We start from the raw sequence: 26,532 nt of genomic DNA on the forward strand, positions 1-26,532 counted from the left end.
AACATTATAAACACAAAACTCCTGGAAGGTATCATACAAAAAGAGACAAGAGAAAGCATTTCACAGTCATCACTAGTGTCAGCCACAGAAGCAAACATTTGTCATCTAAAAGGTATACATTTTGTAATGTAAAAGCCCAAATCAGTACTTAAAAGAAAATAACAGATACCCTCCAGGAAATATCTAGTCCTAACTGCTGTCAACAGAGAGACTCCTAAGTAACATCAGAGGGAAGCAGATGTGAATTTGATCCCTGTCCTTCTTCAGAACCTCAGAATAAAAAAAAAAGGCATGGTGGTGGCCAGCAACAGCTATACACTAAAGGCCCAATTCATTTAGAAAAGAAAGCATAAATAATTTGTTAATCAATAAAACAAAGACTAAACGAGCTTGAAGGATTTCATGTGTCCTCATCTGCAACTTCCTTTCGGCGCTGGGCCCGGAAATGGCGCTCAATATTTATTGTCACTTCCCTCTGCAAATTTCTACTATTAGTTTTTCCAGCTGTTCTGATCCAAGGGTGCTGAAGTACTTGTCGTGCTGTGTAGCGCTTCTGGGGATCCACTATCAACAGCCTGGTTATGAGGTCTTTAGCTGCTATTATGAAAGAAAGAAAAGGAGAGAGGGGAAAAGAACAGTGATGTCATGATGCTGACAGTTATACCTACACAAAACATCCTTCTTGTTTTTTCTTATTAGCTTTACCATAATGACTTTTGTGACTATCCCCAGGAGATATGGGGTCCAGACAACTGGATTTAGAACTGGTGACAGGAGAGGTTAAATCTCCAGCATATCTTGTATTGGTATCATTCTCCCCTTTAGAAAGAGAGGAGAAAATGAAGGGAATTTAATCATGAAAGCATGCTGAAGGCATCAGGCTAGGTGTTCAGATTCACAGGAATTAGCATTGGGTATCTCATCCCTCAAGGAACATAAGAGTCGTAGAACGCTGTTGAGCATGTTCTTTAAAAGACTGTATAGGGAGAGGGGGTTCAGGGTTTCTGATTTTGAAGAGTGCACAAAAGACACTATACTAGCCTGCGAGAAGGAAAAAACTACTATGTGCAGACCCCATTGGTCTCAATAGAAAATCCACACTGCATTCTGCAGAGCAAGGATTTCATTCTCAGCTTTTAAGATTTTTTGTGTACATCTTTGCAATCTAACATAACCCTGGAGATTATTTTGGTACCTTTTTCTAGAAAGACAATTCATACAAGCAAGGTGAGGAAAATCCTTGCTCTTGCCTCAGAAAGGGAGCAATCCATTAAATCAGTCAGACCTAATGTACAGATTCACAGCCACCGATACTACCAGAGGACTAAATTCACATTTAGAGAAAACACAGGATCACACAAAAGAGACCTTTAAGACACCCCCAAGTTCATTGAGCTCACTGTCCTGAACAACAGGGAGTTCTTCCCACTCTGGGGAAGAAGTCTGGCACTTCTCAGATCTGCTATACATGCCAAATCTTACCTGCAGAAATATTGTCCCAGTATGGGGAAAGGAACTCATAGTGACCCAGCTGTATGATCTGAAACAGCTCTTCTTGATCACGTTCCTGACTGCGAAAAGGAGGAAAACCGCAGAGCAGAATGTAAAGGATCACACCAGCTGCCCACATATCTACTTCGAGCCCATAGCCTAAAGAAGAAAAGACAAACCAAAAGTCCTGTTTTAGAAAGAAAACTCACAACTGGTAGGGAACTGTTTCTTTTTCATTCTATTTTCTAAGAAACAGAGATGCTCTGCTCAGTTTCTCAAAAAGAGGAGCTCAGCAGAAGAATAAGTGGCTGGTACACCCCACTTACAAAATGAGCTGCTCTGCCTGTTAATAACTACAGCTCTCACAAAGTGCCTCTCTTCTTCAACATGTTGCACAAACACTGTCTCACAAGGCCAGTGTCAACTGGAGACTAATTGAGAAAACACAGCATATATTTCTAAAATAGTCCTCCTCAGATTCCCTTCAAAAAAAGCACTAAGAGAGTGCCAAGTTTCCATTGAAATTGGATATAGCTGGAGCTTTGCAACCCAGCTCCACAGAACAAAAACCAGAAATAGCTTTGCTTGAGTCATCAACAAAACTGACTCCTTTTCAGGTCTGAATCTTTTTTGGATATGAAAACTCAAAAATTTCTCCTGATGTGAAACACATTTTGTCTTGTTACATAAGTTTAACATACATGTTCATAATATTTTTGCATCATTAGGGGCCTTGGAAAGTTGTCTGTGTTACAGTCAAGAAACGGGGCTGACTACCCTCAGGTTGCAACATGAACTTTTGCTCATTTCCCCACTTCAGCAATTACCATCTATGATATTTTATGGCTTGTCTGCTTGGAAATCAGTATTATATTACCATAGACATGAATAATGCAAACATGACTGATGTCATGCTTGTGTTTGTGAAAAGCTGAAAGGTTTCCTTTCCTTTCCTTTCACAGATTACAGTGCTAGCCAAATTCCTACCCTGCAAAGACATATCAATAGTTTGAAACATTCTTGAATATTTCCATGATTAGAAAGTTCAGAGTATATGATTTACAATAAATTATAAATATATACACTCACCCTTCTCAGCAAGTATTTCAGGGGCAACATACGTTGGTGTTCCGCACACAGTAAATATGGGTTTTGTAACCTGCTTTGCAAGGCCAAAATCTGCTAGCTTCAGTGTAGTAGATTTATCAGCATTATGCTGAACCTATACTCAACAAAAAATACATATATTTAGTCCAGATGCATTTTAAGACAGCAAAAGATAAAGGAAGCAGTAATAAGCAGGAAGAAGTTCTAATAATAGTGCCTTCAAGTAAAGCAATATGAAATGGAAACAGTATTTTGATAAACAGTATTCAGAAAGTGTTTTTCCCCCCCATATACTAAGAGGGTGCGTATGTTTAAGAGGACAAGCAATAATGGAAAAAGAAAACTTTGCTCTACAAACTCTGGCACACTGTAATTGCCAAGAAACGAAAAGGAAGACGACAAAAAATATCCAAGAGCCAATTAAGTGTTATTATTTCCTCTTGGGAAAGTAAACTCTTCCCCTGGGAAAGCAAAGAATGGTGTGGGCATCTATGCTTAAATGTAATATTCCTAGTTAAGCTACTGACTGTACAGAGTCACTTGAAAAGCATATCTCCACCATACCAGTCTAACAAAAAACCCCAAAAAAACCCCACATACCCAAACAAACAAACAAAACCTTTACTTTCTTTGCAAATTACTCTGCTATTCTACCTGCTGCCCTGAAAAATTTAAATGAGTCCCAGTCATCACATAGTAAGAGCTGCAGAAATGGATCCATGCAGAATGTCCTCCTAAATGGCTCTTTTCAGCAGTTCCCATCTCCTATAACCACTGGAAAGTAATCAAAACACTTCTTCCCATTCTACTTTTGTATGCACAGGTCTTTAGCATTAATCTGTAATGCAGTTAATGAAACATTCTTTTAAGAAACAAAATATGGCAATGACACAGACAGTGGGATCAAGTGCACCCTCAGCAAGTTTGCAGACGACACCAAGCTGAGTGGTGTGGTTGACATGCCTGAGGGATAGGATGCTATTCAGAGGGAACCTGGACAGGCTCAAGAAGTGGGCCCATGTGAACCTCATGAGGTTCAACAAGGCCAAGTGCTAGGTCCTATGCCAGGGTCAGGGCAACCCCTGGTACCAATACAGGCTGTGGGATGAAGGGATTGAGAGCAGCCCTGTGGAGAAGGACTTGGGGGTACTGGTGGATGAAAAGCTGGACAGGAGCTGGCAACGTGTGCTCACGGCCCAGAAAGCCAGCCATACCCTGGGCTGCATCAAAAGCAGCGTGGCCAGCAGGTCGAGGGAGGTGATTCTGCCCCTCTGCTCTGCTCTGGTGAGACCCCACCTGGAGTACTGCGTCCAGCTCTGGGGCCCTCAGCACAAGAAGGACATGGACCTGTTGGAGCAGGTCCAGAGGAGGGCCACAAAAATGATCCAAGGGCTGGAGCACCTCTCCTACAAGGCCAGGCTGGGAGAGTTGAGGTTATTCAGCCTGGAGAAGAGAAGGCTCCAGACAGACCTTATTGCAGCCTTTCAATACTTAAAGTGGGCTTATAAGATGGGGACAGACTTTTTAGTAGGGCCTGTAGCAATAGGCTAAGGGGTAATGGCTTTAGACTAAAAGAGGGTCGATTCAGACTAGATATAAGGAAGACATTTTTTACAATGAAGGTGGTAAAACACTGGAACGGGTTGCCCAGGGAGGCAGTAGATGCCCCATCCCCAGAAATGTTCAAGGTCAGGTTGGATGGGGCTCTGAGCAACCTGATCTAGTTGAAGATGTCCCTGCTCATTGCAGGGGGGTTGGACTAGATGACATTTAAAGGTCCCTTCCAACCCAAACTATTCTATGATTCTATATTCAAAGACCAAGTTATGAAGAATGTAGCGGTATAATTAAACGCATCAGTATTCTTAATACTGGTGGCTGAAATTCAAATATTCTTTAGGAGGTAAAAAATGTCATGAATTTGCTTTAAATGAAAAATGGCCTGTTTCTGGAACTGTAGAGAACATATCAGCAGCTAAAATGTCTACAAGAAAGTCAAGGAAATCTAGACTCTGTTTTTGAATAGACAAACTGGAGTATAATGCGACAGGTATACTCCATGGTTTAACACCTCATACTTTGTCATGAGACAGGGCTTGAGAAAGCCAAAAATTCAAGATGGTCTCTATTGCAAGACAACTAAGGGCACAGACGGGACAAAACTTGCTCTTCTACATTACATTACAGCTGACTAGTACCTATTTATCATCTTTATTAAAATTCTAAGCACTCATCCGATTTTGATTAAGCAAAAAGTTTTGGGTGTTGGTTTTTTTTGTTGGGTTTTTTTTAAGAAAAAATATTACATTACAAAGTAATACATTATAGCTTACTAATACCTTTTTATCTTCTTCATAGAAAATATAAGCACTCTTCTAGTTTTGATTAAGCAAAACATGTTGGGGTTTTTTTGCAGTATGAAACCAAAAATAAATTTTACTACAACCATTCAGTCAAAACTTCTGCAGGAGAAAGATAAAATGCCATAGCCATTTTCTCTATTACATTAGTCATCTTCATGATGATTTTTTGACATGATGCACTGTGGACACAACAGCTGACAAAAATGAAAAATAAATTACAAAGGTAACAGTTACTTTCTAGAGCAGAACCTGTCCACAGGATTTATATTCTAATAATAGGGGTAATAGTGGTAGAATGCTACAAAAACTCACAATTGAAATGCTCAATTTTATATGTGCTATGAAAATATGAGCATGAATATATTTTCCTACTGTATAAATAAAGCTTTTAAAATTATATGAGAAAGTTATGTCACGTGGAATTTCAACTAACACCCTGCATGTTACTGTAATAAGACAAATAATACTGAAATGTTTATATAAATTTTTAGAAACCAGCAGGGGGGTGGGGAGAGTGGAGAACACACTGGTCTTAATCCTAATCGCGAAATCAGCAGGAGATGTCTTGCTTCGTAAAATACACTGTTGTACTTTTTATCAGGATGCCAGACTCCTAATCTCTTATCACAGCACAAGGTGGCAACACTGCACCATCTGTTCTTCCAGGACAAAACCACTGAGTTTTCATTTTACTTAACAACCGAACGTGTAGGAACAGCATGCACCATGGGTATATTTTCACAGGTTTGTGACAATCATTTCAAAGACAGCATGTATCCTGTCAGCATGCTTGAAAACCTCAGCCCAGAACTCCTCAGCATCTTCACTAACACTACGCTCAGAACAACTCAAAGTCAGCTCAGGCAGAGCGAGCATTCCCTTCATCCCCAACTTTGTACTCTCCAGTCTACCCTTCCATCACCTGGCACCACCTTGAGCATGCAAATATGCTTCACTGTAGAAACAAAAGCTTCTCAGGTTGCTTTTATTCCTTCCTGAAGCCAGACTACTTACTCATAGCAGTATCACAGACATGTACAACCTGCTCAAGAGAAATCTAGCCTCTGACATCTACAGTATGTGCTCTGTGAAATGGTAAGAACAAAGCAAAAATGGTAACATTAGATGAACATACTAGCCTTACTGTGACACCTAAAAGACAGCTGTTACTGTTTCTGCATTCAAGACTACAAAGAATGGCTCCAAAAGTCCATTTAAAAGTGCTGCCTTGTCTTACCTGCCTATAGAGTTAATTGAGATAAGGAAGACCAGTATTCAGTACACTTTCTACAGACAGACAATTTAGGTCATACAACTACTTGTGTCCTTCATCTGCAAGGGAAGCCAGCATCCGGTAGTCTTCAACTAAAGGCAGCCAGAATTGCTCACTACTCTCTCAAACGCAGATGCCATAGCAAGATATTAGAATATTGTCTGAGGATTTTTAGCTACCCCAGCCATATACCCAGAAGATTATAATACACTAATACAAAGCCAAGTTCATCTTCAAAACAGAGATAAATTGATCTTTTCCTTTTCTCCTGTCTGTTGATGACTCCCAGCTCTTCATGCTCTTGCCTGTTTTCATATCTACCTTGTGAAATCCATCAGGGTGTTTAAGAAGATCGTTTATAGCATTAATATTTCTCTGTATGCACATATATATGGTAGCACAGATTCTTCATATAAACATCATGAAAGCAAGCTAGCCCATGGGACATTTTGTATATTAGAAATAGAGCTAAAAAGCACCGCTTACACATTTGAGCTTCAGACATCCCTTGCTGCTAGCTAGCTAGCAGAATCTCTACAAAAAATCTTACAGAAAATTCCCTGTGTAGGTTTATCATACCAAAAGCTCTTGACAGGTAACTGGTTAAACAGGATTTTAACTCAAATGCACTCGGAAACCTCTGACAGTGCTTTGTGTATAGGTAAATAGTGTCACAAAAGCAAAGTTAAAGGACAGAAAGGTTATACTTGAAGTTCTCATACCTGTATGAAAACTTGAGAGAGAAAAAGAGAGGGAAAAAAGGAAAAAACCTGAAACCCTTAAAAAGCTATAACACTTATATTATTTATAAAGCTGAGTGTTAAGCAATTACCACATTAGCATGTTTGGGAAGTGTACAAGGAAATGAGTTTACAATCACAAATACATACACACACAAGAGGGCAATGATATGGCTTTGGGTCTTTTACAGCTGTAACCTGGAAAAACAGCACCACACTTTGAAATTAATTTCTCTACCCACAAGTCGAGAAATGCCAGCACCTGTAGAATTAAAACAGGCCCTTACCTAAAAACCTTGCCAGCAAATTCTGCTCCTCCGGGTAGCATTAAAGAAGTGACTGGCTTCTTTTGTGGGACCAAATATACTACATTGCTCATCCTTGGTAGCACAGGTTTTCTTGCTGAACACCTAGTCCTAAATGAGGTGATTCTGTTAGCAGATGGGAGGGAGTCGGAGCATCTGTCTTCAGCTATCAAACAGATTATGTTTTTGCAGCGCAAGTCACCACCCTTCTGCCTCACAGCTGTGCTACAAGGAGTCTGATCATTGCGGGCAGACGCAGTAGTGAAAGAGGGAGGGGGAAAACAAAACAGGATGATGGTGGACTGTTACAGAAGTTTATTACTAGAGGACAGTTCCACAAGAGAAACAGTAGTGCAGTGAACTAATAATTAAACCCATTTTCCAACTGTCTCCTGTGTCACTAATTTTGCAATTCACTAGACATCGAAGTGTATTTCCACCTTTTCCTCTGCAGGGACAGAAATGGTTTCTCTTCTTTCCTCAGCTGCTTATTTTCATGAAACTTATGGAAATATTTTTTCCGCAGTTTGCTGCTTCTCTGTCAGCTCTGATGGAAATTAGCCAGTAGGTTCAGAAGTCACTAGGAGCAGGGTTAGATTCTCACACAAAGCAGGTTTACAGTAGACAAACATATTTCCTTAGTAAAACAGACTAAGGATCTTCTCCATTCCCCATTTGCTGGAAAGGGTTAGGAAGTATGGAAAAACAACTGACAAGAAAAGACAGGGTTCACCTGACCAAAAGGCGATGCCAAAGTAGAACAAACAAGTAAACAGACTAAAAGTAGGTACTCATTTTTGTTCTCTGTGTACAAAGAAAGTCTAGGGAGACTTAATTCAGACTTCAACATCCATGGTGTAGGAATCTGAAGCAAGAGGTATCCCACAACCAAGGACATCCCTGCAGGATGCCAGCACTTCCAGCACTGTGCTTCCTCTCCAGAAGGCTGTCCCCGCCCTCTGACCCACCAACAGCAGATGAACCCATGAAATTTGCTTCAATACTCTTTGTAATCGTTCAGCACCAACTGACATTAAAATTAGTGGCAGTTCCCCTTCCTGCTCTGCTGCTACTGCTCCAGTTGCTCTGAAGAGTCAAAGGTAGCACATTAAAAAGTCAGAAAAGCCAGAAACTTGTTCAAATGTCCTGTATTTATAGGGATGCTTATCAGATAGCATCGTGAGCAATCCAACACTATCAAGAGCTTATAAACTCGTTTAGCTGTTGAACCAACTAGCTTTTCAAAAGGATGCTTTATGTAAATGATATAAATACAGGTGTTCACGGCCAATTAGCAGCAAGGTGAAACTGGAAGAGGTACAATTTTCTTTCACATAGTTTTTGGGTAACACTGTTCTCATATGACAAAATACCTACAGGCTGGGTGCCAGTCTGTCCTTGAAAAATATTTTCTGTCAGAGTGGGCAACATGATTATTTCAGTGCTACAAAACTTTGCCACTGCCCAGCAATCTCTGCTTTGCAGTGCTGTGAACTAAATGTGAAAACAACCAGAACGGACCTGTACCATGCTTCTTTGCTTACCTGCACCACTGTGATGATTACGTATTATAGAGGGAAATGAAGCATCTGGTCTCAAGTGTTTCACATGCACTAGCTTATTTTCAGCAAATAGGAAGGAGCAGAGCCTGGTTCATCATGGAAAATCAGCTTCTGGAAGAAAGCCCTGCAGTTCTAAGTGAGGTTTTGTTCTAATGGCAAAACGAGGCATGAAGGCAGGGCCCAGATGCATACTTCTTGCAAACCAGCCACTTGCACTCACCATCTTTTATTTATGCACAGATCACATATCAAGGATTTTCATCAGATTAAGCAGGATGCATAGCAGGACCTAGTATAGATGCTATTGGTTAGTCAAAAGATTTAGGAGCAAACCTTTCAGGCCCAGCCTTGTTCAACCTCCGCATGTCCTACAGGCTACACTGCTGCTTTTCTCCAGAAATTCACACCGATTTCTTCCCAAAATTAATTCTCTTAAAGAACTGAATGGCACACAGGACTAAATCATCTGCTACCTTTTTTTCTGGCTAACTACCATCTTCCACAAGCAGATCAAATCCAATTTGTTGCAGACTGGCACGTATTTGGTATCTATGTATCAGCAAATTTGGAACCCTAGTACAAGAGTGTAACACACGATTAGCAAGGAAGAGTTGCTTACTGTTACTATTCTACAATGGGTGTCTTGTCAAGTGTCAATACTGCAAACATTTCTATGCACATTCACACATGTGAGTAATTCTATTGACTTCAGTGCTGGATGCAAAGAATGTAGCCTCAGAAATGTGGTGGAAAAAAGAACTTTTCTCTTTGGCATGAAGTTAGTATTTGAGCTGAGTTTAGTGCTGCATTTCACCAAAACACTCACAGTTTTCTGTCAGATTATTTCAACCAACTGCATCGTACTTTTGCTCCTAAGAAAATAAATAGTCACAAGAGAGAAATCACTACAGTAGAGGACTAGCATAGCAGTCTGCAGGATATGTGACTACAGTGGACAAAAAGTCCACAGAATAAATAAGCTAAATTAGCATTTTAATAAATTTTGGTCTACAAGGAAAACACCTTATGATTCAGTGCGTGCTTCATGAAAAAAAAAAAAAAATTACCTTTGCATACCTAAAAGTGAGATGCTAAGTAACAGGCCTGATTTCCAGAGATATACAAATGCTCACTGCCCCTGAAAGCTAGGTCATTTTTATTTGAATTTCTATCTGCAATGTACAGCAGATCTACGTGAAGTAAACTATAATGGTAATTTCACTTCAAAATTGTACTCATTTTTCCAAACAGTCCTGCTACAGCACATTATCTCTGCACAGTATTTGCTTAAAAATACTCAAAGATCCATAACTAAAAGGAAAATAAATTCAACTCCTGCACACATGCAATGTGTTTCCAGTACTTACCAAAAGATTCTCTGGTTTGAGGTCCCTGTGGACAATGTTCTTGCTGTGAATATAAACCAGTGCTTCACACAGGTCAGTGATCATGACAGCAGCATCATGCTCTGTGAACTTCACGCTTTCTATGATTGCATCAAATAAGTCCCCTCCTGGGACATACTCCAGGATTAGGTAGATCTCAGCTTCTGTCTCATACACTTCAATTAAGCTTACTATATTGGGATGAGAAAGACTCCTAATGATCAGAATTTCACTTTCCATCATGTCCTCTTTCCCCTTCAGCTTGGATTTATCAACAATTTTCATGGCATAGATCTGATTGGAGTCGCAGTGGCGACATTCCTTCACCACTGCAAAGTTCCCATCCCCAATAGTTCTGCCGATCTCATACTGTTTTTCCACATCAGTTCTGTTTTTAATGGCATGCCTCCGGCTTGCGTTTTCCAATCCCTGAGCCTTGTTTTCTTCTTTATTCACTCTGCGCTCCCCTGTTTTTTCTCGTCGTGTCATGTCACTCTCTCTACGCATGATATTCCCCTCTCTTCTGGCACCCTCCTCTTTAGCCCTTTGTCCTTCTCTACCCTCCCTATGTGTTTTAGATGGTTTCTCAGCATCCCTCGGAGTGTCCTTCTTTAGCCAACCACTTTGATTCATTACGCAGCTACTTCCACTCTCTTCCTTCGCTTCATGAGTTAGCTGCAGCCCTTCTACAGCATTCTTCTTGACTTTTACTACTTCCTTCCCACGGCTTTCACGTTTCCCCACATCCCTTTCCTTCTCAATGCTCCTTTTTTGCTTCTCCAGCCCTTCATTAACATTCCTATGTAGGGGCTTCCATGTCCTCCTACAGCCATTATCTTTCCAACCAACTTCTGCTTCCAGACAAGTTTCTGAAGATTTTCGGCAATTCCCGAGTTTTGCATTTCTTTCTACATGGTACCTCTGACATGCACCTGTGTTCAGGTCTCTGTTCTCAAATGAGGCCTCAGCCCGCCTTTGCCTTTGTAACTTTTCTCTGGCCTGCCTTTCCCGTTCCCGTTCACACTTCTCACACCTCACCACCTCTTCTGAACTCTCTTCTAATCCCTCCTCAAGACTCCTCTCGTGGTTAAGGTACCTCTCGCTTTCTCGGGTTTTTCTAGAAGGCTTCACTCCTTGTTCACCACCCCAGCTCTCTCTAGTCCACTTTTTTTTGGTTCTCATTTTTTCTTCTTGCTTTGTCTTGGCTTGACTTTTTCCTTCATGTCCAGCTACCAGTTTGGGAGACACGCCATCACTGCAGTTCTTGGTAATTTCTGTCTCATCAAAGCCACTGTCCACTTTTGAAGCCTTGTCATACAGCCTGCTCTTCAATTTTTGGGACTGCTCCTCGTTCTGCTGAATGGCAGCAGTGGCAGCATAAGGATTTTCAGGATAAAGTTCTTGTAATACCACTTCCATGTTCTTCAAAGTGAGGGGCTCCCTCCCCATAGCTATGAATGCATCGCCTTCCCTGAAGAAGTCAGAAACACTTCGGATTTCTCTGCCTCTCAGATTGTAAAGCTTTCTCACACGGTCATTCTTCCAGCGTGGAAATCCCAGAGCTTCTGAAATGTCAGCCATCAGCTGTTCAAAGGTCTGAACTGATCTCCTGTTGAGAAGCAAGGTTATCCTTCTAAGTGTGTGTCCACCAGGTTTCACCACTGTAATAATCCTTGGCTTCACAGGACTGTGCTCTGAATGTATCGTGTGAAAACCGTTACGGGGATTAAAAAATGGGGACCTATGACTGCTTTCACTCAAACATGGTTTTCCATAGTTTCCACGACCAACAGGAGGACAAGTCCCTTGTAGTTTCCTCTCTTTTACTTTTGAGCTTGTATTGTGTGACGAATGCTCAAACAAGCCTCGGCGTCCTAAAGCAAAGAAAGAGTAGGCCTATTATTCATTTTGCATCATCAGAACTTTCTGAGTAATATACCTATCAGTATATGTGACCTCAGAGAGTAAGGGTACATGCATTCAATGCTTATAAAGAACTTCAACTGCCACTAAGGGGTAACTCCACATACATGCATCTACAAACATTTTCAAGTTTGTGAGAAAATGTAAATGCACCTTGTGACAAAGAAATGCTATTAAAAAAAAAATAACATTGGAAACAAATAAATCCTTCTTCTAAACCCTCCCATCTTCCAGAAATCCTAAAAAAATGGGGTTACTTGTGCCAGGACTGCATCCAGGTTGTTTAGCATCCTCTTATGAATCTACCTACCATGAACTAACTCAATTCCTTTCTGAACCCAATTACAATTTTGGCCTCTGTAAACCCTGTGGCAACAAGTTCCACAATTACATTGCATGAAGTAAAAGAAATTAATTACTTCTTTCTTAAAATTACTACCAGATGGCTATGTGTGTGTAACCTTATATTCTTATAAATAATTATCTCCTCTTCACTTTCCCTGGACCGTTCATTTTATTTCTAGACTTCTATAACAAATTAAGTAAATGAGTTTCTTTTTAAAAAGTATTACTTTTGCTATAATTTTTACAGAAATTTTATAGTACATTTTATAGTAATGTAACAATTTTTTTTTTCTCTTAAAGAAAGGCCATCTTAGGTTTTTTTGGTAATTGGAGTCCTAGTTTTCCAATATTTTGTTTTGACGTTTTCATTCTAAAAATCATGTAAAATCACACAAAGTCCTGAATATCCTCTAGGGACATTAACAATTTTCCCTCTGATACTTCATCTTAGAACACCACCCAAAGAAAACAGCACCATTCATAACGTGTAATTCTGAAAAGGAAGAACTGAAAACATAACACATGGTTATGGACAAGCCAAGCTATAACATAATTCACTGTCTATAAACACAACAATAAGCTAAGAATAAAAATGGCCCCTTAAAGTACTGTGATTTCTTGTACTTATTAAAACTTGATTACAATGCAATTCTTTTTAGCCTTAAGAAATAAACTTTCAGAATGAGATCACAGAGTACTTCCAACTCCATTTAATAGTCTTGTGGTTCAGTTGGGAACAAACATTCAATATGTATGAACTAACAGGACCAAGCCAAAAGAAAGCAGCCAGAATGATAACTGAACCATTACAAGGAAATTCCCATACACAGATGGCCTATCTCCCAGAAAAGCCCACCCATTTTCATACATTACATAGTCACAGCGCAGTGGGCAAATCCACCAAGGAAAATCTGCACATACGAGCATTCCTCTTGGTGCTAGGGCTAATAGATGCATATTCAAGAGTTCTGGCAAGCTTAAACCTACTACTACTTTTCAATTGCCAAAAAGCCATTTTCAGTATTGCAAGCTATGTGTTTTTATTTGTCCTTTTCATCAAGGCATAACAGAGTGAAGAGGAAACATGCCTCCTCACCTATAATAACAAACAAAAGAGAAAACTACAAGAAGTGTTGCAGCATTCACTCGCTCTGCCTCAAAAATAGTGGATCCAAAATGCCAGGAGTTGAGTGGGGAAAGCACACGAGGAGACACTGCTACAGAGCTCCACTCTGCTGTTGGCTTTGTTGGATGTACGGTGATGGACACTTCTTAGTTGCAATACTCTCACCAGCTGAATGCTGTGTGCCCCCAGCACGACCCTTAACTAACTCTCTGCCTCATTTTCTTCCTCTGCCAAATGAGATAGACACTTCTTCTCCAGATAAATATTGCAAAGAAGCCTAGTTGCCAGCATGCTGATTGAAGACGTAAGCATTATATAAGAGCTACGTGTGACTAATGCTTGGTGGTTGTACAAGTTATTTCTGTCTTCATTCTACTTGATCTCTTGTTATCAAAAGATGACTACATGTGTGCTAGTGATTTTTCAGCAATCAGATATTTACATTCCACCTAGAATAAAGCCTACTGTGAATGGGGGGAGAAAAAAAAAAAATTCAGATGTAATAATAGTTCTCCGAAATCTAAATCAACCCCAGAACATGTTGGTTACCAGGAACTGTCGAAGCTCTGAATTTAATCAACATTTCCAGATTCTTGCGTACCCACTGTCATCAAAGCATTGCCTTGCTTATGGGAACAGCGCATGACATTTTTACTGCTTATAATCTTGGTACAACATAAAAACAATGCTGCACTAATAATGACTTTTCCCACAGATTACATTTCTCCCAGCTATGCTGCTATTATCACACCTTTCTATAAACCATTCATTTTAAGTGCCTGGCTGCACTGTTGATTGTTTCAATTATCCAAACATCAATTATGTTTCCTTTCTTCACTAAATCGGCTAAGCTTTAAATAGAAACCAAGTTTATTTTTTAATTCTATGACTAATGGAATAAGAGCGGTTTGGTGTAATTACTAAGAACAATCCAGGAATGTATTTTTGTGCTTTTTAAACTGGCTTAATTCCTAGTCAAAAACAGTTTGACACAAGCCACAAGTTAATATATAATCATTTTAGGAATAATATTGCATATTTTTCTAAGAAAAAGGAAGTTATATGAATGCTTAAATCAATGCATAAAGGGATCTCTTAATGTTTTCTGAAAAAAGGGGAAGAGTCAAATTTTGTCAAAGTGGTGGTCACAATGACTAATCCATATAACACATAAACTAAAAAAAAAAAAATCAATTTCAATAGCCTGTTACAACTATTTCAGTCATAATTTCTGATATTTTCCAGTTATGCTATATTTATTTTAACTGACACACATTAAGCAAGCCTCAATCTGTCAGGAAAGTGCATGCACTTAAAGCGGCAACAAGCATTTCTAGAAAGCCTTCAAAGGTTACACACATACACAAATCCTATAGCTACACTTTATATTGCTTCAAATCTTGTTTCCATATTTACATACAAGTGGGAGAGGGAGGAAGAGGGAGGTGGGATCAGAAACACATTTCAATGAGCCTCAGTACTGGCAAATTATACATCAGAGAATAAAATGTGTTTTCTTTTACTGTCTTACTGAGAGCTAATGGTTATCAAACACACATATTTCTTATAATGTTAATATGGATAGATGCATGTATGCATCTGTCTATTTTTATCCGTATACACATCTATCTATATATGCTTGTGTATCACCAAGTATTAACACATAGGATGATGCAAAAGATTAAGAGGACAGAAAACCACAGGGGAGCAGCATGGCCGAGGAGGCTGCCAAGGGCTGTTGCTGTGGAAGGGCAGGGGTAAGGCAGCACGGCTGGTCATGGGCACCATGTGTGCCACCTAAGCTGCACATGTGGGCACAGAGAAAAGAAAACTGGGACTTGCAGAGCAATACAGAGCTTCAGATGATGAAGACATGATGGTCTTGTAGGATAAACGATCACACTAAATCCCTAGAGAAGCAAGGAGGATGGACAAACAGGGATTTGGGGGCTGGAACAGGTAGCAGGACCAAGAAGTTTAGCACCTACTGACCAGAGCACAAGTGCTCCCTGGAGAGAAAATGGTTGCTGCAGGGAGCACAGCTTCTGTGGTTTATTTTTAAAAGCCAATTCACAGACCATTTGTGATAGTCACAGTCAATCCCACTGGGGCTGGGGGAAGGCATGGTAGGAGGAAACACAAAAATTCCTCTAGAAGACCTTTCCTTGTAGGTTTTTGGCTCATCCTGTGGACCTGGAGTAAAATAAGGTGAATTCAGAAGACTTAAGCTCCGAATAAGGTGTGTATGCAGAGCTTCAATCAACCCATACCTTAAGGAAATGCCTGGCAACACCCCCTACAACAGCAGAGTAATGGGGTTTGCCAGAGTTCACCTATTCTTGCAATTAAAAATGTATTGCTGCCATCTGTCCTTCAAAACTTATGCCTTCCCTTGACCAGTCTGTAAGTTTTTGTTCATTAATTAAAGTATTTCCGCTCATCTTGCATTCCTTCTTGGCTCTCCTGCTTGAGATCACAGTTTCAGTAATTAACTGAATGGTTTACCCAGCAGCTAATTCTGCTATCAAGTCACAGGTTGCAGTGGAATTAAATTTTTACAAGGAGTATTACAACACAATTTAAAACAGAAGGCAACACTGAAATAGGATCTAGTCATGGCATTGCTTTCTGTGAATAAGATGGTGTTATTTAAGCCCTGAAATTTCTTTAGAGGGCCTTTGATCAATATGAAAGACTCTACTTACAAAAGCAGCCATGAGAGCTCCCCAAAACATTAGCAGCATTCTTCACGCAAGTAAAGTTGCACATGACAGAAACTGTGTATCTGGGAGTCATTTTGATATATCGGTCCCAACATAGCATAAACAAAATACTGTTTCAAATGGGAAGAGAAAGAACAGCACTAAAAATGTCTGGTTTTTCCTTAAGCCCCAGCAATTCCTGCTGAGGGCATGCAAAACAATGACCATAGGGAAAAAAAATTACTCTTAATTGGAACCCAAACCATTTAATTAATTTCAAAGTATCAAGAAGTATCTTAAAGTACTTGAGGGTGAAGAATGTCTTTGGCCTTTAACTCAGAGCAGCCAAGTATGTAGTTCATACAGGTTACCAGTGTGTATCAGCAGTCGGCTCCCAGATGCAATCTGAGTCCTCTAGAAGTATGCCATCTTGATCTCCTCTTCTTGCTGTAAATTATTAAATGTTGCAACTTTCAGGGCTAGCGCCCACTGTTAGTGCCCAAGACTGAAGCAGTAGTATGACAAGTCTCAATGTATTCAATTAGTTACACGGAAACAAAAGAAGATCACAGGCATCCTTTTACAGCAAGTAAATTTTACATGGGCATTATTTACAGCCCTAGTGTTCGAAACACTACTGGTGAATTTTTCTCTAAAGACGCATAGCTGTAGCACCCTCTCTTTCCTTCCCTTCCCGCTCATACTTGCCTCCCCGCCATGCTGCAGAGATTTTGAGTCAGGACCTGTGGTTATTTCAGCAGCAACAAAAGGCAGTCACACTGTCAGTTTAGCCAGATAAAACCCTGAGTAGAAAAAGAAAGTCAAATTTCACAAGGACTGGATCAAGACAGTGTCAAACATAGCAGGACAGTCCCTGCTAGATCCAGCCTGAGCAAGCTCCAAAGACTCACACAGCTGAGAAGTATGGTGGACCTTGAGGACCCCAGCATGCTTCAAGCCAAGCTTCATGTCTTTTCCCCTGTAATAGCTACTTTAGTAACTACTAGAGGAGGGTCAAGCACCAGAACTGAGAATACAGTTTGTCTCTCCATCCTCTTGGCAATCCCATGGTGCTCCTCCGTGTAGAAGCTGTTTAACTCAGACAAAAGCAGATCATGAAGGAAAGGAACATCTGAAAATGGGGCATTCAGAGGTATTATGCAAGCCATTTTGGTGGGAGGACAGCGTCTGGCTGCTTTCAAAAACCCCACCAGCTAACAGGCCAAGGCAGTAATGTTAATAAGAAAAAGTAGAAATTGAACAGTTGAATCAAAAGTTCGGGATTGAGTAAAGGTGGCTGAGCTTCTCACATGGAGCCTGAGAGTCAATAAAGGAAACCAAGGAGACTGGAAATCGCTTGCCAGAAGGGAGACTGGAAGAAAACAGGGAACACAAGGATTTTGCTACCAAAGGAAGCTAATATAGACAAATGTGTACAGAGACAGACAAACAGGACTAGGGAGAAAGGGGTCACTCGGTCCTCCCATGTGTTATGGAAGACAAACTGGCCCAGCAAAGAGAAAGGATTAGAAGTTTCTTATAAAACAGGGTATGGCAAAGGGATTAAAAATGGAAGCTGATTGGGGAAATGCCAAGGTGAGACAGAACACAGTAGGAGCTGGGAGAGGGAGCTGGAGCTTGCAGGGAGAAGAGGGCTGGACATAGGAAAGGGAAGTGGAAAGGGCATTGCTCTTCTGGTATCACTATCCAGAAGCCAGCCAGCATGTAGCAGGGACAGACACTGCAACTGAAAAAGGAAACCTAGTGAAGAATTGGACTAGGAGGATAAGAGAAAAGAAGTTATAAGAGGGACTGGGACAGACTACAGGGAATGGAGCAAATAGGGCCATAGTTAGACATTGTCTGACAGCAATTCCTATGAACTTTGCTACTGGCTGATAGCAATTTCTATGAACTTTGCTGACAGCGGCAGCAGATGAAGACTGTAATAGGGAAGCAGTAAAATGTGAGGGTGAGCATAAGAGTGGGTCGGGAAGTCAGGTTGGATGCTGAACTTAGGCAAACGGACAGGATTGGGAGTGAGCAACAGAATGGTCCTCATGAGGTCTGCTCCTTTGCAGTTCTTCATAAAGGGCATCTACCTGCTTTTGTTGTCACTTACCATATCAGTTCACCTTGACTTTTTGTTTTTGAAGAACAGGAAAAACTACATGCACACAAACAGGTGACTACATTAAGAGAACATTACCAAGGTCATCATTAAGACAGGACAAAATTAAAGTTGTCACATGACTTGAATTCGCTTCCTCCTTGCATACAAGATAGTTTAGAAGTGCATACAGTTTTTCCTATGTCTGCTCCAGGGTACAGTGGATCCTCTTTAACAGATAAACTGGAATCGGGATTGTGCCGTAAAAAAAAAATCTGTTGCCCATAGAGACCTTAACCTCTGTAATTAGAAGAGCTGAAAAGTGTGTAGTGAAAGAATACAGGAAGAATAGTTTCTTTGTGTAAGGCAGTGCAGCCCTGAAACTCTGGATTTTTTCTCAATCAGTTCCATAGAGTTTCAAAGTAATTGACTTAATCTAGATTCCTCAGAGAGGACTGTATTCCAGTGGCCAAAACAATATCCTGATACTTGATCTGCAAACCTCCCCAGTGCTCACAGCTGCAAGAGAATATACCAGAAGAGGTACTTCAGACACAAGGCAATATAACACAGCACATAGATAAAGCTAAGTCATCCCAAAATTCAGGACCTGGGCATCTCAAATTGCATTCTTCCCCAAGTTAAAGTACTTTTTACACTGTTTTTTGCACCCTGACTCCCACTGAATGCAGTTCATGCCCTCTCTTTACAGGTATCACAGAGATGCTAATCCATGTTTGTTGCTGTAGCAATAACCATGACAGAAAAGCCCACAAGTTAATAAACCTGTATTAACAGCAGGGTTCAAAAAGCATGCAGTGAAAGGCACAAACAGCCAGGGTGAACAGTCAATAGCTGCTCATTAGATAAGCTTTGTCCATCATAAGTACTGATGGAGCCAGAGACCCTGGGGGGAAAAAAAGCAGCATCTCATAGTGTAATTAATGTTTATAACTTAATGCACAGGAACAGGGGCTGGGGGGACAGCACTGCTAATCAATAGTCATAAAGGTTTGACTTTGTAACCTGAATAATGTTAGATTATAAGTACCCGGCCTTGTAGAAATACTTTTTTTTAAATACATTGAACAAGTACATCGGACAAATGGTATGTGTTCAGAATACATTTGATGGTAAGGAAGTTATGAAATATACTATGCAATAAGATATTACTGTGAACCTGATGGTATTATAACCATGTGTCCTGGTTTCGGCTGGGATAGAGTTAATTTTCTTCCTAGCAGCAGGCATAGTGCTGTGTTTTGGATTTAGTAGGAGAAGAATGTTGATAACATGCTGATGTTTTTAGTTGTTGCTGAGTACTGCTTATGCTACTCAAGGACTTTTTCAGCTTCCCATGCTCTGCCAGGTGCACAAGAAACTGGGAGGGGGCACAGCCAGAATAGTTGATCCAAACTGACCAAAGGGCTATTCCATACCATATGACGTCATGCTCAGTATATAAACTGGGGGGGGGGGGGGGTGGCTGGGGGGCAGGGATCGCTGCTCGGGAACTGTCTGGGTATCGGTCGGTGGGTGGTGAGCAATTGCATTGTGCATCACTTGCTTTGTATATTACTATTATTATTATCATTATTATATTGTTATTATTATCATTACCATTTTACTTTATTTCAGTTATTAAACTGTTCTTATCTCAACCCAGGAGTGTTTCTCACTCTTACTCCTCCAATTCTCTCCCCCATCCCATCGGGGTAGGGGGAGTGAGCGAGCGGCTGCGTGGTGCTTAGTTGCTGGCTGGGGCTAAACCACGACACCATGGTTTACTAAACCAAATAAAATAAGCACAGTCTAAGTATTTTTAGAACACCAAAGTGTATTTTATCCAATTACATAAAAAAAATTAACTCATCATGGTATTTGCAAGAATTCTTACCTGCATTAGCTACTGGTGCAGAAGGAAAACAAAACCATGTTCAATATTACAAATACCATTTATCAGCTGAAATCTTTCAAGTACAGTTTTAATACTGTCACAATGAAGAAACAAAAAAAAAAAAGGGGGGAATCAGTTTCATTTCTGTAACATCATTTCTGCTACCCTAATGGGCATCTCCAGTCACACTCATGCCAGCACATGCACGTCCAGTTTGTACTAGTGTAATGTAGATCAATCGCTGGCCCAGTCTAACCCAATTTGTAGAAAACTAAAAATCACTCAGCAGCTCAGGCAGGATTTTAAGTTCACTGAAGAAAAACTAATTTGGGCTCATCTACAAAAAGGAAAAAAAAAAAAAAACCACAGAATAGTATCTCTATCGCATAGATATACAGTTTTAGCCCTAAAAGATTCTATAAAATTAGTATGATGGGATTCCAAGTTCATTATCTTTCACAATTTCACATCAAGCATGCTTAAACTCACATGCAGTATTATTTTGCCTTTAACTGTCAGCCCTGCAAACTCAGCTGTTTGTCAAGTTGGGTTCCTTCTGTCTCACATGTCACTAACAGAACTAAAGTTTCTCCAGGCCAAATATGTATGGTCCCATTAAGTGTCAGCTGCAAGGAAAGAAAACATCCTTAGTGGCTACTCCTAGAGTGCAAGAGTATGGGAGACCTACACCTTTGTACCCACTCCCTGACCTCATAAGGGCAGGCAAGAAGACTTCAGAATTTTGCATCTTCAACGTATCTTCAACGTATCTGCTTTTTATTTTAAGAATAAAATAAACATCCATTATGTCATGCAAACTGGAAAACAGAGATCTCCAAATCCTTCAGTCTCATAAACACCCATTCCCATTCTTCCCCATTCTTTCACTGTAAAAAGAAAGAAGAACGGACTCTACTCCCTTCTCCCTGCCCTTTTCTCTCATTCCCTTTTCACTGCCAGTTTTAGGACATAGACCTGAGTTTATGGGAGATCCTAGAAGGCAAAGAGTACCAGAGCAGCTAAAAAGCAGGCTGATGCTCTAGCAAAGGCATTCCTAAGATGGGAAGGACTGTCTGGAGGGACAGCTTGGGTGGAAAACCTTGCAGCCAGCTGGACTTCAGCCGAGGGAGGGAGCCTGAGGGATGCCCACATTGGATCCCTCGCTATGGCTAGATGAGCTCTGGATGTTTCCATTCTGATGGTGCCTCTTGTGTCGCCCCCAGCCCCAGTGTGGGTGCCATCCTGCAGTGAAATGCATGTAGGAGGCTCAGCATGCAGCAACATGTGACCGTATTTACTGTATGACAACCATGAGCGGTAAATGACATTTAGCAGCCACTTTTTGTTCTTTCTCCTCAAAGAAGATAAACTCAGGATCATCTTTGCCCCCTTTTTTTTTTTTTTTTTTTTCCTTTTTCCTCTCTCTCCTTTCCCTTCTCCTTTGCTAAATGTTCAGAGCCCCTTTGCAGCCTGCCCTGGCCCTCTCCTGTCCAGCTCCTCCCAGGATGGAGCAGCAGGGGCCAGACTGCTGCAGGGCAGCCTGGTTTGCTCTCTCAGTGTTACGCTCCCTTTTCTAACCTGGCTGGCAACAGTGATTGGGCAAAAATTGCCTTCCCAGACACTCACCTCCTTCCCCTGCAGGCCCACAGCCACCCCACTGTACAGTTTAAGATTTTCTAAATCAAGCCATTTGTAATTAAAAAATAAAATATTTACAGCAAACACAGATGGCTATTGCCATGTGTTAGTGTTAAACTGAGCTGAATCACCCCCAGAGCAGCAGATGAAGGTAAAGATTTCATGTAGTCTGGTAATGAGTCACAAGTGCCATCATTTTTACTTTTTTTTTTTTTTAGAGCAGAACCCCACTTTCATTATCTTCTTCCTGACATTTTAAGGGTAGCAAATTAAAAAGCGAGCATAAAGAAAGCCCTTTAAAGAAGTATACAGATGCATAATCTGTAAAGACTAAGTGAAATGTAAGACTGCACGTGAAATGAATCAGTGCCTTTGGAGGTGTGAGGCTCAGTTTAAGTTGTTACCCTGCATAAAACCAAAAAAAGAATATTATGAAACTGCTCATTTATTTCATTTCTTTCAAAGATGACAGGCTGTGTATTTTATTGGGAACAGCCATGGCTGCTTTCTGCAGTTTGACAGCTTTAGGGTCTGCCCCAGTAACCAGGGAAGTGAGCTCTGCAGTCCAGGACCTTCCATCAAGAATCTTTCAGGAGAGGGACAGAACTGACAGAGGGAAACAAAACCATCTTACACAATGTGATACTTGCCAGGATCCATCTGGCAAAGCCCTCCCTGTGTTTCTCAAGGCTCAGTGTACAGGGAGTTTCACTTCCACGTTGATGTTCTTGACTCCTGAACTACCATATATTTCAAATTAATTATTCATGTTTCATCACAAAGTAAGCTTTCACTGCTTTTTAATCCTGTTAGCCAGTGTTGCCTCAGTCAAAGGAACAGGATTCTGTTTCTTCTTGTGGGAGATTTTACTTGCATTGCTTCCTAAATCTCAACTTGATGACTAATCAGTTGCAACTGAGCAAACCCAGTGAAAATAAGAGAGCTTGCACAGGTGTCACTGAGAGTTTAATTAGGCTTCCAGATCCTTTACAACCAATAACCTTGTTGCATAACTAAAGGAAAGACCCAGCCAGAGTCTGATTCTCCATCTGGTTTGCAAAAGGGGCAATTACCCAGAAATTTGGAAATCTAGCACATTTAGGAGAGGTTAATTCACATATAAACGTAGAATTCCCAACCCCATTATTACAGAACCACTTTTTCAGAAGACACTCATATATTAAAGTCAATATTACAAAATAAATTGTTTTTGCAGAACTTACAAAAGAAAACAGGTTTCTCAGGAAAACCCCAATTAGTGATAATTAGACTTGAAAGCATGATGACAAGCAGAAAGATCAGGATTTTCACACCACCAGACATTTCTCAGCATTTCCATTAACTATGTTATTTAGGGTGACAAGAAAACTAAAAAATTGGAGTATATGAGCCGGCTAGCAATACTGATTGAGTGGGAGATGGTGTTTTCAGAATGATTACCAAGACCTTCTTCTAAGAATACGTGACATAAATAATTGTTTTGCATGCTTACAATAATTAGACTGAGTAAACTATACAGCAACAGAGGGAAGATGGTAAACATGCCTGACTTTCATTTGCAGTGAAGGCAAACTACTGCTAGGCAAGATGAACAATTTGCATTACCAAAACTCCAAATTTACATTAGAACCAATCGAGGCAGTAACTCCCTCTCCTTTTTTCATTGTTTCGAATGTCTGATGAACACTCCAAAAGGACAGACCCCGTACCGTGAAAATGAGAAAAACCTGGAAAATAGTATACTGTTAAGAAGTGTCACATTCACCTCTTTCAACTACTACATTTTCAGCTCTGATCCAAGTTGCAGTGAACCTAATTAAAATACTCACATTACTTTCAGCGAGATCTGGATCAGATCTAACTGAGGCTGCTGAAGTCACCATAATGTTCTGATGCTAATTATATTTACAAGAAAATCTATATAAACGCTGATTTCAAATGTTAAATGTTTAGGAATGATCAAGTCAAAGGAAAAGAGGATATCATCATCAAGTCAAAAGACAATCAATCATCAAGTCAATCATCCAGAGGAAATCAATCAGCAAGTCAAAGGAAAAGAGGAAAAGCAGTGACAGAAACCAACATAATTCACCCTAGAGCTGTTGGAAAAGAAGGAAGGATCACCAGCTTCCCCGATTTCTACAAAACTATAGATGTTTCTGCAGAAAACAAACTAAGCTAAGTAATCTTAGAAATGGGGAAATGAATCCCACGCAACTTCCCTTAGTCACCACATGCTGAAAGTCCCGCAGATGCCAAAATTGTGAAGCTCTGCAGAACATGACTAGAAAAAGCAGCAGTGCAGACAGATACAAAGCATATAGTGACACTACCAGATAAAGATATATTCAAAACTCAGGTTAGCATGCCCAAGGTAATTGAGTATAAAAAAAGGGCAACCCCCCCCCAAAAAAACCCCAATAATGACAAGGTAACTTCAGCACAGCTCAAATTCAGAAGCGTGAACAGCTGCCAATATCTTGAATTAAAACCAAGTTATCCTATCTTTGCTGACAGTTTAAGTCCAATTAACCAATTCAGGTTAATGAACCACAGATGGAGATTTACCAGAAGCTAGCTCTCAGCCGATATGTCCTAACATCCTCCAAAAAATTTAATGGAAAGAGTCATGCCATTTCAGGAGGTTCACACCCATTACACTACAAGAAAAAGACTCTAACTCTGCAGGATCAGTTTTTTCCAGAGAGCCACAGGACAACTTCCTGAGATATAAAATGCAGCCACCTCTTGAGAAGAGCATAACAGAGTTGCTGTAAAAACTGCACTTCTACTACATAAAGTAGCTGTAATATGTTTAATATGTTTTGTAAGCTTGGTTTCACTTGCTGAGTGTTTTGGGACCCTGTGGTTGTTCTCGACATTTCAAAGAGTCAAACCCACATTTAGACAGTATAAAAAACACAAGAAGCATCATGAGAAAAAAGGGGGGCTAAAGAAAAAGGAGAGAAGGAGGTGAGAAGACAAACTTGCATGTAAACATGCATATACATACATTTTCATTTCTATATAAAGCTAGCAGCAAAAAAATGCATGATGAACTATCAGGTTTGGTGATAAACTCTTAGATTATCCCCTCACCCAATATAGGTTGCAGTCTAAACACTCAGAGGAAGAAGCCAGAATTTTGTTATACTGTTGTGGGGGGTTGGTTTGGTTTTTTTTAAAAAAGGAAACCTTTCAGTACACAGTGTAGCAAAAGTTTCAGTTTATGGGGTTGTTTCCAAACCCAGCGTCTCACAACGTGAAAACTTCCATTAGCTCAAACCAGTGGCCCACCCAGTCCTGCTGACATTGTGTACTGAATGTCCCCTGAGGAAGGCAGAAAATAACGCTGCGCAGCAAAAAGTTATGGAAGAGTTTTCCTGTAAATATCTGTTCCGTTATTAAATAGGAGCAAACATAACCGACGTAACTACAGAGGTCAGGGGATACAAGAGCACAACCAGCGTTCTTCCCCAGAGAGGTTTGGCTACGACGTCACACCATCCACATCTGACACAACGGCCCTCCCCACCCTTTCAGCCCATGCCTGTAACCCACGTAGCTCCAGCTGTAGTAATTTCCCAGCTGAGGGAAAATTCACAACCCTTACGCGTGTTTTAACACACAGTTGTGCAAGAGCTTAAAACCTTTACATCGTGCGCTATTTGCTTTTTTGCAGAGCATGGGTGCTCTCTGAGCAGCAGCCCACGAGCATTCATTCCAAGTGAACTACACTCACACCGACTACTAAGAGTGCAAGTTACTTCTAATCTTCGATTTTTATTGCAGTACAGATGACACCGCGCGTGCCTTTCGGAATAGTAAACACAGACTTCATGTTCAGACTTCAAAGCTTGCTCTTGTATCTGCCACAGCTACTGAGGCGGTCTCTCAGCCTGGGAAAAGGGAGGATGGATAGCCTGACCCGAGGCATCCCTGTGAAAAGCAGCAGAGACTTGCTCTCCGTGTAGTAGTAGCCTCTTGTTCCGCTTCCTAAAGGCTGTGCAACGAAGCCACTTCATTAGCTTCCACTACGATACAAAGCGCGGGGGGGGGGGGGGGGGGGGGGGGCTTCTCTTTAATCAAAATGAAAAGTAATTGAAGGTTGCACAACCCAGGCGATAAGCATGGAGGAATAACCACCCCAATTTCGCACCCCCGCGGACCCCCTTTTTTAAAAGCTTTCCTTCCCTCCCAAAGCCCTCGCCTCAACCCCACCACCAAGCGGGAGTCGCTCCTTCCTCCGTCCTCCTCGAGCCCCCATTGCCAGCCCAAACACCACCGAAAGCTCCCCCCGCTCACCGCAACCCCACCGACACGCAAGGAGCCGGGGAGGAAGTTTCGCTGCCGCCGCCGCCGCCGCCTCACGCCCCCCGCAGCCGGGGCGCGGCGCCCCCAGCTCGCCCCCCTCCTCCCAAAAGGACACCCCCGACGGGCAGGGGCTCCGGGGACGGGGCGGGGGGGTGGAGGGAAGGGGGCACTCACCCGCGCAGCGGCCGTAGGGGCAGCAGGAGCCCGCCGTGGGGTGGAGCGGGGGCGGCGCGGCGGCCGGCATGGCGCGG

General features: G+C 41.2%; 1 protein-coding gene across 1 annotated transcript; it reads right to left on the minus strand.

Annotated features, from left to right (window-relative positions):
• Positions 1 to 400: 400 nt before the first annotated feature.
• DCLK3 (doublecortin like kinase 3) lies at positions 401 to 26,525 on the minus strand. The gene is made up of 5 exons (XM_075705724.1): positions 26,456 to 26,525; positions 10,209 to 12,100; positions 2,581 to 2,713; positions 1,483 to 1,650; positions 401 to 597 (listed from the first exon to the last, which is right to left on the minus strand). The coding sequence occupies exons 1-5, from the start codon at positions 26,523 to 26,525 to the stop codon at positions 401 to 403; spliced, it is 2,460 nt and encodes an 819-aa protein (XP_075561839.1).
• Positions 26,526 to 26,532: the final 7 nt, after the last annotated feature.

Source organism: Pelecanus crispus, chromosome 2 (assembly GCF_030463565.1).
Source record: "Pelecanus crispus isolate bPelCri1 chromosome 2, bPelCri1.pri, whole genome shotgun sequence".
Lineage (NCBI taxonomy): Eukaryota > Metazoa > Chordata > Aves > Pelecaniformes > Pelecanidae > Pelecanus > Pelecanus crispus.

Excerpts from the sequence above, each read along its gene's own strand:
- DCLK3 (XM_075705724.1), bottom strand. The coding sequence starts at position 26,525 with ATGCCGGCCGCCGCGCCGCCCCCGCTCCACCCCACGGCGGGCTCCTGC. Across the intron at positions 2,714-10,208 it reads TCAAACCAGAGAATCTTTTG|GTTCAGCATAATGCTGATAA; the intron begins GTAAGTACTGGA and ends TGTTGAGTATAG. Across the intron at positions 598-1,482 it reads CTGGGACAATATTTCTGCAG|CAGCTAAAGACCTCATAACC; the intron begins GTAAGATTTGGC and ends CTTTCATAATAG.